This window comes from Psittacula echo, assembly GCF_963264785.1.
Source record: "Psittacula echo genome assembly, chromosome: 1".
Taxonomy (NCBI): Eukaryota; Metazoa; Chordata; class Aves; order Psittaciformes; family Psittacidae; genus Psittacula; species Psittacula echo.
The window spans coordinates 123,686,481-123,701,194 of NC_137735.1; the positions used below are offsets into that span (position 1 = coordinate 123,686,481).

At 39.3% G+C, this 14,714-nt stretch overlaps 1 protein-coding gene across 2 annotated transcripts in view; it reads right to left on the bottom strand.

Moving 5' to 3' along the window:
- Nucleotides 1-14,714, bottom strand: part of NAV3 (neuron navigator 3) — a gene marked incomplete at its 5' end in the record, with an annotated part of 269,996 nt that overhangs the window by 175,976 nt on the left and 79,306 nt on the right. For both annotated transcript variants that reach the window (XM_080621573.1, XM_080621572.1), the window contains 2 exons: nucleotides 9,497-9,549; nucleotides 10,269-10,386. In XM_080621573.1, coding sequence (XP_080477699.1) covers nucleotides 9,497-9,549; nucleotides 10,269-10,386 — 171 coding nt within the window. The remainder of the gene's footprint in view (nucleotides 1-9,496; nucleotides 9,550-10,268; nucleotides 10,387-14,714) is intronic.

A 14,714-nucleotide genomic window follows, 5' to 3' on the forward strand; every position in this document is an offset into this window, starting at 1 on the left:
AAAGCTCCCGCATATCAAAGCTCCCACAAAACTTCATTCACAAAGGAGAGGCAGAGTGAATGACTTAAATGCCTTTCAAAGAGAATAAAATCACCAGGGCTCATCAGAACTTCACACGGTACTTCACAGGGATGCATATCCATATATGTGCGCTACACATCAAAACACAGGTCCACATTGTTTCTTGATAGTCTTGCATGTTACTGAAGCTGCAGAATTCACTCCCCATTGTCAAGCTAGATAGGCAGTGGCAGGTTATTTTAGGAAGAAGAATAGGTGAGAGATAATGCAACTCCAGTGTTAAGAAATGTTCCTCTCTGAGGAAATTCAAGACTTCACAGACATGGAGCAATAACTTTTCTTAACTAACATATAGCACACAAAATTATAAAGACAGTCTGATCAGAAGTATTGTAAAGGGAGTGGTTATAAAGTCTTTAAATAGAAGTCCTCAACTATAACCATAAGAGATCGGGCATTTTGCCACAGTTCCAAAATAATCAGACATTTGATAAAAATCTATAAAAGATGACAAATTCTCAAAATTACCAAAAAGCCTTGTTTGGATATACTGTAAAATAAAACCACTTCAGAGATGTTGTTTATTTTCTTGTTCAGCTTAAATATGCATTTTTGCTGTTCAGCTAAACATCACGCACTTTCTTCTCTATTTTTAAATCCCTTGAACATTCTAGACATTCCTAGTATTTATAACATGCTCTCCCTATAGAAGATGATAAAAATACACCATCATGAAGCACACATATTTACAGTAATCCTGCTGTTGCTATCTGGGGAAAAAAAGTATTAATGACTATAACCAACAGGTGCTTTCTAAAATGCATGTCATAGTCAATTTATGTGTATGTATTTTAACTGCAAGTTCATGTTACAAATTTCCAGTGAGTTTCTACTAATGGAGGCTTCAAGGTCATTTATTCATCATCTCTTTGTCTAAGCAACTGTATAACAACTATGTATTTGATCAATTCCAAAACTCCAGGGAAAAAGAAAACCCAGAAAATTGAAGAGCATAGAAAGCTAACTACAGATGGGGGAAAATTCATCTCTGTATATCCTCCCAATACAGTTTAAATCAAGTTTCTAATTCAATGACATTCCTGATAAATACAGTTGAGGGATGGGAGAAGACATGGGTGAGATAGGCATGTGTCAGTTGCATGAAGGTATTGGAATATTCCAAATATAGATTAAAGGGAGGGGGAGTTCAAGGAATTGCTGGGAACGTGCAGGAGTGGGGGGAGGAGGTACGAAGGAAAACAGTTGATTTTAAGGAACAAAAAGATCTTTCTGATTTCAGCAATCTTGGTCTACAAAAGCAAAATGTGCATAAACTTAATCCCAGCCCTAATCAAGCAACCCTAAACAAGCAATCCAACCCCAACCTAACATCCCAGTATGTTTCATGGATACCATCACAGTATAAGTACTTCTTATGACACGATTATTTCATTAACATCTAGATGAGTTATTCTCATGTGATTCCACACATTATTAGGACTGGGAATTTGCAGGCCTAAACAAAAAAGCTAATAGCTGCATACAATTTCTATTTAATGAATAATGTTCTCCCAGCCTAGTAAAATAATACCCAGGATGTGTTCCAGTGGCATTTTCTTTTATGACTTCAGACAGTCAAATGTGAGTGACTCAGGGGAATATGCATCTCAGTGCCTGATGTGAGTGAGTAACTCTGAGTTGTTCTGTGAAGAGGAATTGTCATAAATCCTGTGGTTCTTTTAATGTTCTCAGATCTTCTCTGGATATAAAGAGAACTACTTGTTTCAGTGTAGAATAAAGAGGTCTAACAAAAAGCCAAACCAGAATCAAATCATATCAATAAAGTGATGATTTGGTTGCCTTCTGCCTTTCCTTTCCAAGCCTGAACATCCTTAGGCAGGATGGATGAAGCATCCCATTCATTATGCTCTACTAGTTCTAACATTTGCAGCAGTTCTCACATCCTTTCCTTAGCTTCCTCTTTCCTCACAATGAAAACATGCCTTGTCTCCCCCAAAACTGTTACTCTGCTTGTCTGTCCAGCTCTCACTCCATCTACATTTTCTCTTCCATTTCTAGAGGTTTTATAAATTTCAGAATTTGTTCACAAAAGCAGACAAAATTCCTCCTCTGCCTGTTCCATGCTAAACCAATTTCCCCTCATTTTATTCAAACTGACTATGTTAATAATATTAATAATCATTCAGCAAAACTTGGAACCAGAATTCCAACATTTTCATCCTTGAATGTCAACCATCTTTAACATTAACATCTTTAACCTTACCCTCACAGAAATTCTGTCCTCTTTCCTTTCTTTATTCTTTCCATTCATATTGCCCCAATTATTTACATAATGTATCCTTTAATGGACCTTCTTTTGCCCTTTTATTTTTTCGTCTGAGGTACCACACACTTCTATTTTTGAAACTCTGATTTTCATTTTTACTCTAGTTGTTAATTTCATCTGCAAACAAAAAATCTTCAACTTCTACACTGATGAAGGAAATGTTGCTTTCTGTAACCATTCAATCTGCCTTACCTATTCATGTTTTTACACTGTAGATATTCCTATGTGCGTTGCTGTTAACCAGAAAAGTTTTAAATTCTGTGGCACACAGGATTACCCAGAAAAGCCGTGGGCAGCCTGTAAGGTACATACAAGTTTATTAACAGGGTTTGCTGATGTCTAAAACAGAGAAGGAGAGTCTAGTCCTGAAGGTCAGCTTCTAAAATTTTTGTCCTGCACTTATCATTTATGATTCAAGAGTTTGAAAGGGCTTATTTCACTCTCCAAAATGTTTAGTTCCCTGAGCAAATTAAAAACACTCAGGTATAACCTGAAGATGAGTACACTGGTTCAACACAGGGGACACTTCCCCAAGCACAGAAGGGGGTTTAATACAGATTCCTGCTGCCATCCACATTATTTCTAGGTGGCGACTGCATGTGTAGAAGGCTAGATACTTATTTCTCACTACTCTGAGCTCCAGGACATGACATATGAACTGTATACCACAGGATTTCTCAGACGGCAGGTATAAGTTTTAGGGCTCTATAAACCTGGAGCAGAGCCAAACGAAAATGCATCCTAGTAGTTACACTCCTATCACCAACCAACAAAATATGGGGGAACTCAGTGAGACAGTCAGGTTGAACACCCGGTGAATGCCAAGCAAATCTAAAGCCATCTTGTAGATTGTACACTCTACAGTGGATTGCAAGTGGCTGGATGTGTCAGACATGTCCAAGAAGGTCTTCCCTGGAACAGCTGAGGACAGTGTCTGGGGTTCAGCAGTAGCAGTCACTTTTTCTCCTTCTTAGTAGCTGTTGCAGTGCCTTGTTTTTGACTTTCAGCCTGGGAACAACACTGATAACACCGATGTTTTTAGTTGCTGCTTAGTAATGTTTAGTCTGACCAAGGACTTTTTGAATCTCATGCTCTGTCAGGGAGGAAGGGAAGCCGGGAAGAAGCAGGGACAGGACACCTGACCCAAACTAACCGAAGAGGCATTCCATATCACAGCACGTCATTTCCTTCATAGATAAGTATCTGCTTAGATCCTTTCATAAGGATCTCCATTTCATGGAGCTATATCAGCTTAGCCTGCTTCATTCTAGAGGTGCCACTGCTGCAAGGTAGGAGAGAATAAACCATGAAACGAAAGAAGTATTTGTCGTCAATGTGGCTCCAATGTTTTTTTCTTTACTCACACTTCACTCCAAAGAAAGAATTCCATGAGGCTTTACTCTGCCAAACCACAAAAACTGGATTCAGAAATGCAGAATTAGCTGGTAAGTAAATCCCTGGGGCAGAGAGACACCAAAGAACATAGAAACTCTTCATTACCATGACAAATTCATCCCAGGCAATGGGGAGCATGATAATTCTGCCACCACTTACAAAGTCCAAGGAAGAGCTGCAGTTGTTGGGAGCTGGGTAATGTGCAGGGACAGGCTAAGGTGCACTGATGGCAAAATGTCCTCAAAAAACTCCCCTCTGGATAATACCCTGGCTTGAGGCTGCACAAAGGTATTGACAGTATGCACAGTTATCAAAAGCAACTAGGAGCCATTTGATCTATTTTTTTATCCAAACTGGTTTCATCAATGGGAACAAAAAATCCAAGTGTGGATTTCTAAGTAAGGCAGAGCAGGGTCTCCTCCAAGAGGAAACAGGTTTCCAAGATAAGAGGGTCTTTTACGTTACCTGAGGAAGCCCATAATAGAAAGTTCTGTCATAACACAAGCATGACTGACTGCTTATCTCCAGTGTGACCAGTTCTTTTATAACGCACCTGGCAGACAGGGAAACTTGCAGAGCAGAGGGGAATTTTAAGATGACATTGGAAAATCCCAAGCTAAGTCTACACAAGAAGGCAAAGCATATGGCATTCCATCTGTATTGCCATGAAGCTGACAGAATCGAGAAGAAATCATGCTTACCAGCCTTCTCATAGCTGTACACATGTTGTGTACAAAAGGTAAAAGCCACTACATGCTGTTTTTGATGTTGTACATTGATCACTTCCATGGCAGATAAAATTATGCATTTTCCTGCTTTAGGCATGCCAAATAATCGATGACCTGGATTACAAGAATCCACAGTACAGGTATAGTGTCACTGGAGGGAGAATCCTGTTTCTTTCTCTTTTCCAGATCAGAATGCTGTCATTGAAATTAAAATTATCTTTCTCACTAGTTGCCAGTGCGAGCAAAACTCTTAATCTTCCTCTGATCCTTTCCACACAGTCCACACTTGGGCATGTTCTCCAAGGCTGTTCTCCCTCAAACACCCGCACAAAAGCTATGGCTGTCTTGCAGATACTTTCTATGTAGCACAGCTAAAATTTTAGCTTTCCTATCTATAGACAAAGGGAGTGTCTCACAGGAGCTTAAATTTTAATTACTACCAATTTTTTCTCTGGCTTTACTGAGATCAGTTCCCTAGATATCTTGCTGTAAACCTGCCATCCTTCTCTGAAAGTACTTTCATTTTTTCCCTCTTAAAGCTACTCCATTACTTAATCCCAGATACCTCTTACCTACCACGGAGGACAGGGAAATGAGTTTCTTACTCTGTCCTGCCCATATTGTGAGAAGCCATTCCTTTTGACTGCATTTTTAAATGGAGATTTGTAACTACTCTATTTTGGCTGGTTTCTCTTTTCCTATCTCTTACGCAAACTGCATCTTCGCCTAAACAGAGTGATCTACACTTCAGGCTACTGATTTAATTTTTGAAAACTAAATATGTAAGCATACACCATGGAAATGAGACTACTGTCTCGTGTTCTGTTCATTTAAGCACACCAAACCTGCACAGCTGACAAAACAAGACTCTCATTCCCTTGTATTTTCATGCAACTCTCATAGAAATTAAGAATGCTTTTGTGCATATGTGTACTGGCATAGACTGTTCTCATGGGAAATATGAAGAGCTAATTCTAAGGAAGAAAAAACAGCTAATAAGAGAACATTAATCTCTGAAGGAAAAATCAACTTGAAAAGCAATATACCAAAGATTTCTGGCAACTCTGAATTTATTTTACTATTTCTGCACCTAAAAAACTGTAGACCGCATGAGGAAAGAATAGAAACATTAGTTTTGCAAAATTCTCTAGGGACAATACTGTGAAAGTTACCATAAAAAGATTTTCAGTCCAGCACTTTTTGATTCTCTTGCATTTTCCCTCAGTACCCCAGGACGGATTAAATTTGATGCTCTGCATGCTTACTATATGTTTGGTATGATCTGTTTAGAGCCAAAACACTGAAGATCTTCCAGTACATTTTTAATATGTTCAGGAGGATAAAAATTTTTATTCTTTATCTTTGGACCATTAAAGAAAATGTTCATAACGTATTTTCTACCCAGGACATTATCCTGTTTTTTCTAATGATGGGGAACTTATAACAGAAATCAAACAAACAAATGGCTTAAAGAAGCAGAAATGAATTAGCTTTTGGTTGAAATCAAAAGGTGAAACTTTGAAAGACCATTATATTATAAATAAAGATGATTCATACAAGGAAAAGACAGACATGAATGTGGTAGCATTTTCCATTGAAGGGATTGAAAAAGATGATTTAAAAAAGAGATGTAGTGTCATATTCCTCCTTGAATGCATGGTTGTAAAGAACAAAATAGGCAAGATAAGCAGAACAGTCTCTATGACACTGTAGACAGAGAATGTATGTTATAATCCCTGGAAATGTTCAGGGCCAGATTTGATGGGGCTTTAAGCAACCTGGTCTAGTGGAGGGCGTCCCTGCCTGTGGCAGATGGGGTGGAAGTAGATGACCTTCCAGGTCACTTCCAACCCAAACCATTCTATGACGATTCTATGATAATACGCAGAGTTTAACATCCTTACTGTATTTATCAAAACCATTTGTAAGAAATACCCAAATCTTTTTACCACAGTAGATTTACTCAGCAAAGTAAATCTTGTCAATTCTCTAGCAAATTTCATTTATTCAAAGTTTCTGAGATTTCTATATGAATAATTTATTCCCTAGTACATCTCAGGTTCTCAGATTCTGTGTGTGATATCGAATGTGTGAGCATAATGACAGCCACGCGGACCCTGGTAAAGCTAACTATGCAGAAACTGGATGCTGCTAAGGTTCACAGGTTTTAATTTTTAAGAACTTGGGCCTGTGGAACCAGTTCAACTTGTCTTCAAGTATTTTGCATATCACTGCCAGGATGAGCATAGAGTGCAGGACACTGCAATAGACTTGACTTAACTAAAAAAAGAAGCATTTCATACATATTTAAAATAAGCATTTTAAGATGTTTACAAATTAAAGTAACAGTTAAATTGAGATGCCTTAAAAGTAATTTGAAAGATGAAGCCATTTGCAAGAGGAAAACCAAATAGTGTGTGGAACAGAATTCGGGAATATTGGTAGTGATTAATTATGAATTGATATCAATGTCATCTACAGAGCATATCAAGTGTTTCCAGAAGCAGACAATCCATGTCAGTGCTTTCTAGCTTCTTTTAAGCTTCCCTCCTGGGAAGGCTATCAAATGGCAGATGAATACAGAAAACATTTCTCTTTAATTGCAAGTTATGAGAGTGAGGATCATGAAAACATATGTGAAAGAAAAGCGTGGTGGGCTTTTTGAGGTTTATTAACTAAAAACGTTAAAATGAAAGCAGTAAGTGAATGGCTAACAAGCATTTTGTAAGAATATCATGACTGCATCTGGTCTGATGGCTGATGTTCTGACAAATCCTAACAGGATATATTGGTACATACTGGCATATATCAAACATGCAAACTAGCTTCGACTTCTGCCACATTATTTTTCTGCACATTACAAACACCCAAGAGTCCAATGCTACAAGGAGAACTGCCCTATCATTAACTGAGTAGGCTAATAAAATTAAGCACTGCCAAGGGAAATTCCTTGAAAACGCAATAAGATGGTGCCTTCATCTAGGTTAGATCAACACACAACCCAAAGGAAACAAATGGAGAGCAGACTCAAAACTTGGGGACTCTAAGATGTTCTGAGAGGAATGCTGACAAATTTGAACTACTTTAGCTTCACTACATTTTAAATTTCCTAGATCAGTCAAATAAATAAGCATTATGAAATTGGTATGTAAAAAGGCAGGAAAAAAGTCTGACCAGATTGTAGAGATAAAACAATGCAGAAAAGAGACTGAATCAAAGAAAGATAAATAAATATACATATGTCAGGTTAAAATGGCTAAATGTGACACCTTAGCACTGTGCAAACACTGATATGTGACTGGGTACAGGAGCTTTTGAAGTACATGGTTTGAGTCTAAGAGCATCTGAGACATATTCTTTGGCCTGGCTGAGCTGAGAGATCGGCTTATGGAAGGAGCTGCTGAGAGATTCCCACATGCTGCAGCATGGGCATGCACTGACCATGCTTCCCCCATAACTGCAGCAGAGCTAGACATGAAATCCAGAATCCCTTTATGCCACATAAAGATTTATCTGTAAACAGGGAATGTACCCACCCAATTGTTGTCGCTTTGGAGATGCAAAGCTGGAGTGAATAGTTGTCTCTGCAGCTCAGATTTCTCTCATGGAAATGAAGCTCAATAGACATCAGACTGGTGGGTCCCTAAGCAATCCTAGATGGTCTCTAACCAGTTACATAACCTTGGGAAATCATATCAGCTTTCTGTGCTTTTGCCTCTTCTTGTTTGTCTTGTCTGTCTGGAATGGCAGGTTTTAATGTGATTAAAGTAGAGAGTGATTATCTCTTGATCTGTGTGTGTAATATTAGAGTTCTATGTTGGAGTTCCCAGCGTTCTCAGCTGGGGCCACTAGGTGCTGCTGTAATATGAGTAATTAGAATAATAACTATTATTAAGGAAATTGCGTATGTTCTTACTATAAACTGCTTCAAAAAGCTTGAAAGCCAGAGAAGAAACTAGAAATAAGTCTGCACATTATTTGAAAAGTAAGAACAGAAAAATACAATTACTGACTTCACTGATACTCAATTTTTTTTCTTTACCTTTTATATCTTTGCAGAAAAAAGCTGCAAATGCCTTCCCCCTTTAAAAAATGCAGTGAAAAATCTCTTTTTTTTCCCTATTCCATTTCCATTTTTAAGCCTAGCTTCAGCAGTTTGCTATTATGCAAGCTCATTCAAATCATTATATTCCAAAATCCTTGCCAGCTACACAGTCATGCACCTTATTCATGTACTATTTGGATGTGATCAAAAAGGCAAAGTCCTCAGCATGGGGGAGCATGACTTGTATTGCAAATGATTCAGTAAATGCATGGTGATGTTACTGAGGCTCAGACTTTGTACCTGTCAGTTCCACAGCCTTCTAAGGAGGCTTTATCTTATTAAATGTCATTGACTAGCCATAAACAGAGTAAAAGATTAATAAGACTGCATATGAATCACAGTCACAAAATGCTTCTTGCCTGAGAGTATTAAAATGTCTTTAAGCAGCTGCCAGCTATAGTTCAGAGAGCTATATGACTAAAGTGCTATTTCTGAAAGTCTTGGAGTCAGTGCATCTAACTGGACGTTACAGTGGACAATCCAAAAGGCTATTTATATTCAAAAATAATTTGGCAAGTCTTGCTCATCAAACCAGTTTTCCAGACACAAAGACTCCACTTGAAAATTTGTGCTTGGATTTACTGCCCTTAAAAAGGAAGTTAAATGAATTTATCTGGATCATCAGAAGAACAGGTCTGCTGAGGCAGTTCTAGATTAATTAGAAGTGACGAAGTTTTGCTGCTGAGTTACCTCAAGATTCAAAGTTAGTAAGCACAGAAATGAAGTGACAAACACTAAGCACATGCGCTAAGAAAAAGTACTAGGAACACTATATGAGAATTAGGACTTTATGGTAAATGTGGGACAGAGTATTCACAGTTTAAATAAATCATTATTAAAAAGGCATTTTAGGAAAGTGCAGAGGTGCCAACACAGACTAAAAATATATTTTATTCTTACCATTTGAGACTGGCTCCGGGGACAGCCATTGATATCTTCAACCTTTTCATTTGCTAAACGAAAACAGTGAGGAGAAAAGCAGAAGTAAACAATGAGATAAAACTTCCCTTCTCACCCCCTGGCCAAATAAACCAAAAACCCACAACCCCTAAAAATCCAAAACAACAGCAACAACAAAGCATAAAAACAAATCAAAAAGCAGAAGAAGAGCAGAAAAGACACAGCAATAAAGTGCGCAGGGTTTTGTTGACAGAGCTCCTTTCTAAGTAAAGCTCAGTCATACAGTAACAACACCCTTGTTAGCAGCAGTTGCTTCCACATGCCAAATCATGCAAAGGGGGAAGTGCGAAGGAGGTCGCTGCTAATTCTTCAGCCCCTGCAAAATAACTGCTGACATGAAATCTTCCACAATTGTCTTTGCAGGGTCAGGATACAGTTTCAAGGCATCCCAGAAAGTATGAGCCACTCCAACTAACAAAATGCACACATGGGAGACATATGGTTTAATGGAGCATTCATTTCTGACAATTCAAAGTGTGTAAGATACAGTTCTGGCCATTTAAAGTATGGTTAAACAGCCATTTCCAAACATGCTCACATAAACATATTTTTAAATTAAGACAAGGATGAACCACACAAATATCAGACATATGGACCCAGTCAAACAGTATTATTCAGGGTTCATCTTATTGTTAAATACATTCAACTTGAATTATATATTCCCCCCATGCAAGGAGTCAGCATGCAGTGCTTCTCTCAGCCCTGGTCTTACCGATGATCTGGATGATTTCTGCTAGCAGAACTCCATCTGCAATGTCCTGTTGCAAATCCTTGATCAACCGCTTGTGGCCAGATTTTGCTAGGTAGTGGTTAGCCCAGTCAGTGTAAATCTGCAGAGCAGAGTAGGAGGGCAGGGGGGAGAGGGAGAAGAGAGAAAAGAAGACAATAAAAATTCTTAAAACAACTGTTGGCTTGCACACCAGAACTATTCTGGATCACATTCCCATTGAAGAAGTCAACACCAAAGGAAATAATTTTAACATTCTGGTTTTCGCCTTTTTTTTTTCTGAAAGGGCCATGCCCCTCCCCCTGCCATTCTCTGTTTTATTTCAACTTCAAATGATTCAGGCTGTTTCATGAGGGTTCAAACTTGCTGTGACCAAGCAAAATTCCCCTTATGACTGTAAAGGAAACTCCTGTCATAAATCAGTCACATCTACCACAGTTCCACCTCCCACTGTGTTTTTACCTCTGCGCATGCCCCACCAACAACGTTCATGCTCTGGGGCTGCCCAAGAGAAAGTGATAGCAGAGACAGGAGCCTGTGTTTTGGTAAGAGGTCATCAGGGTGTCAATGGCAATCCTGCACCTGGCCATGATGCCTCTGTGACACATTCTGCAGTAACCATCATGTCCCACCGTGCAGAGACAGGTCATTTTTCCACCTCACCCCTGGTTCAGTGTGCTGCAATGTGCACAGAGGAGACTGAAAGCACCAGATGTACAGTAGTCTCATAGCTGGAATTGGAGTATATACTCTGGAACTATGCTGCGTCCTTTCTCCGCCAAAAGAAGAAGGGGGAAGGGTGAGACTGAGCAGCACCAAACAGTTAGCAATAGGCAGCACTAAAAAAGGCAGTTATCAACAAAAGGTTGAAAAAGACCAGCTGAACTACATCCTCCAAAAAAAGGGGGGTGGAGGGGTGTGTGTGAAGAGAGAGGTTGAAGGCATTTATTCCATAAAGCATATACATACACAGACAGAGTATTTGGTAAGGCTCACAGCACACACACACGGGGAACCTGGTTCACTCAGGGTGAGATAAGAGGAACAGACACACCTTCACCTATGTACCTAAGGAAAAGTGCACCCAGGACGTGCTCACACCATCCTGGGGTGTCCAGCATGCCGAGGCAGCTTGGACTAGCAGAGCTAGTCATGCTGGAAGGTATAAGAGGCCCTCTGCAGCCAGCACTGGCTCCCTTTTGTGGGGTGTCCGTGGACTCTCACCGCAAAAAAAAGGACTTATACAGAACCTCCCACTACTGTGGGATGTTACCACTGGCAGAAAGCATATGTGTAGGACAGCATCACTGTGTAGGTAAATATAATATCTGAGGTTCTTTCTCTACTGAGAATATTGTTTGAAAATGTTGAAATTGCACCTCTTCCATTAAAACAACATAAGCTCACTTTATAAACATCCTTTTATTAAACCTCATAGACCCTTGGGAGGAAAGGATGAGAATCCCATTTTCTGAAGAGAAAACCAGAGGCCAAAGCATTAACTACTTTCTTAGCTCACCAGGGAATTCTGTGGCAGAGCCAGGGTGGGAAAATAGACGCGATTCCCAGTCCAGAGTCTTACCTATAGAGCTAGCATTCACTTTCCACCCAGGAAAAGTATCACCACTCAGTCTACATTCACATCCTATGGATTCCTCCCCCTTGTCACAGGCTTTCTGTGACAAAAAACCTTTCTCACAGATTTTCTTCCTCTTCATTAAAAAAGACATAGAACTGTAATTTGTTTCATCTACCCTATTTCCTCCCATATTCCTGCAGATCACCAGCTGGTTTGCCATATCTTTCTTGGCAGCTTTCAGCTAACCCCACAGAATTAAACTATGGAAGCAGATTCAGCTCTCTCATAGCTGAAGGATGCTATTGTTAGATGGGGCCCTAAATTTCCCTGCTGAACCCACAAGTCTGCTTCAATCACCCGTGTTTTCACTGATTTGTTCGCTATTACAGGTGAGTAACATGAAAGTCTCCATTAAATTGCTAAGGAAGTGTTTCTTCAACTGTATAATCATACATAATGAATGCAAATGTGGAGTCTGTAAAGATTTTATGGACACATATCTAGACCAATATATTAAATCGTGATGATAAAAGATGCATACCACATCCATAGCATCATGTATTCCCTACTACTAGTATTTCAACTTCAGCCATTCTTCTAAAATAATGTCTCAGAAATAGTCTCTGGGCTATTACTGTAAGCAGAACTATTTTCTGTATTCCAGTGAAACTGATCCAATGGAACATACAGAATTTAATACCCTCTAATATGATTTTAGGTTAGTTTCACATTACAAGTAAAAATACTTTACCAAGCATTTTGGTTTTTATTTGTCACACCCACACATAATCTGGTGGACCAATCCTAATTTTGACTACAATTTGAACTATCCTCTCACTGAGCAGCTGGGGAAATTTCATTCTAGCAGCTGTTTTGCAAGTATCCACTATTCAAAGAATGGACTTCATCCACCCATTCACCCTCTTCACAATTTTCTTTTCTCACTAATTTAAAAGTGAGAAGCATAAAGAATGTAAACATTGGTTTGTAACAACAGCTTTACTGATGGTCAATATTTTGATAGTCATGCAACGGTAAAAAAACACTGCTGGGAGGGGGCAGTGGTAAAAAAGACTATTTTTAACTTTAGAAGTATTCTAAAAAATATCAAAAAAGCAGAGAGTTGTTGATGGATACAATATAGCAAACCAACACCCAGCTGGCAGTGGAATGTCACGTTTAATTTCCTCTCTATCTGTGAGGATCACCACTTGCTTTTGTTTCTCCCTTTCCCCATAGGATGCCCTTCTCATTCATCTCATTCTTCTGGGGACCCAACTGCTCAGCAGTCAGTTGTAAAAAATAAAAAGCATGTAGATAGACACATGAAATTCTAAGAATGTACACATGCCAGTATATTATTTTTACATTAAATTCTCTAATGCAAATATGAAAAGAAATAGAGAATCCACCCTCCACAGTTTTTAAGTATCAACGTTGCTATCACCTCTTAGAAATTTTATCAGCTTCCTCAGGAAAACATAAAGCTACCATGTGCATCGTCATTGACAATACTCAGTTTGCGCAGGATAGAAAAGTCATGCAGAACAGAAGATAAAAAGATCAGTAACTTCATGCAACGGTCTGCTTTTTATGGGTGCTCCCCTTTCATTGCATGCTGAGCATCTCTAAGGAGGAGCTATGCATGCTCCCTCTCTTTCCAGACCTAGCAATAGAGCACTCTGTCTTGCATTAATTGTGCAGTAATGTTTCCCAAAAAATCCTCTTATCTTAGACTTTTCTATGATGAGACTTTTTCAGAGAACACAGACATGGGGGTTAGTTGTTGCAACACTTCCTTCCCTCCCCGCTGCCTGCTCCAGTAACCCTGCCTTACAGCTACACATTGGCCCAGGCTGATGATTTACTCATTTCCTCTCCAAGCTTCCTTTCCTACCACCCTGCTTTACAGGCACGTCTTACCGGGAGTATTCGACTTCAGCACTAGGCTCCGACTGCTGACAGCATACGGGACAGCTGCTGTTACCCACGATGCGGAGCACCAGTCTCACCAACACAGTAACGGAACAGACCCAATCCTGTGTTTGTGTGGTCCGAACCCCATCCCAACACGTGGTGATTTAACTGCTTACAACACGAAACAGAATTCAGCGGGGCAATCCATGCTCGGGTACAGCCTGCTCATGTTAACAACAATTTCCCCTAGCATTCCTCAACTGCTCGTCATGCTAACCTTCAACAGAGTAGAGGAAATAAATGCTGATACCCAAATATAGTTATGAATTTCACCTCGATACTTCACACGTAGCTATAAGGAGCACAGTAGAGCTGCTTGGCAGGATCCGTAATGAAACAATACACTTTGTAACACAGTAGTTTAATGAACTGACAAAATAGAGAGCATCTCACAGCTTACTGCCTTGCTTTGAAAATGTTTCAGTCATAAACCATATAATTATACATGAGGCAGTGCTATAATGCATCCTTTTAAAAAGTAATACAGAAATGTTACCACCCAGAATCAATGCCAAGTGGGAAATGTCAGATGGATTTCACAAGTACAGACAGACTAATGCAATAATAATGCATGACACTTTGTTAGTGTCTTCCACTGAATCAGCTCAACATGCTTTCCAGATTGAAATCACCCCTATTATTTATTATTTCTGTAGATGTGGGGAAACTGAGGTATAAAGGCTTTCTTGGTGGATTTTTACTTTTTTTTCTTTCTTATGTGGCTTACTCAAGGGAAAACACAGCTGGGAGTACAACAGAGATCATCTGAGCTGCAACAATTTCTTCTATGTTTTTTATCAGGTAGTTTTATAAATAGGCTTGGTGGGAAAAGGCATATTCCAAGAATTGGCATCCTTCTGCATATTTTTGTTTGT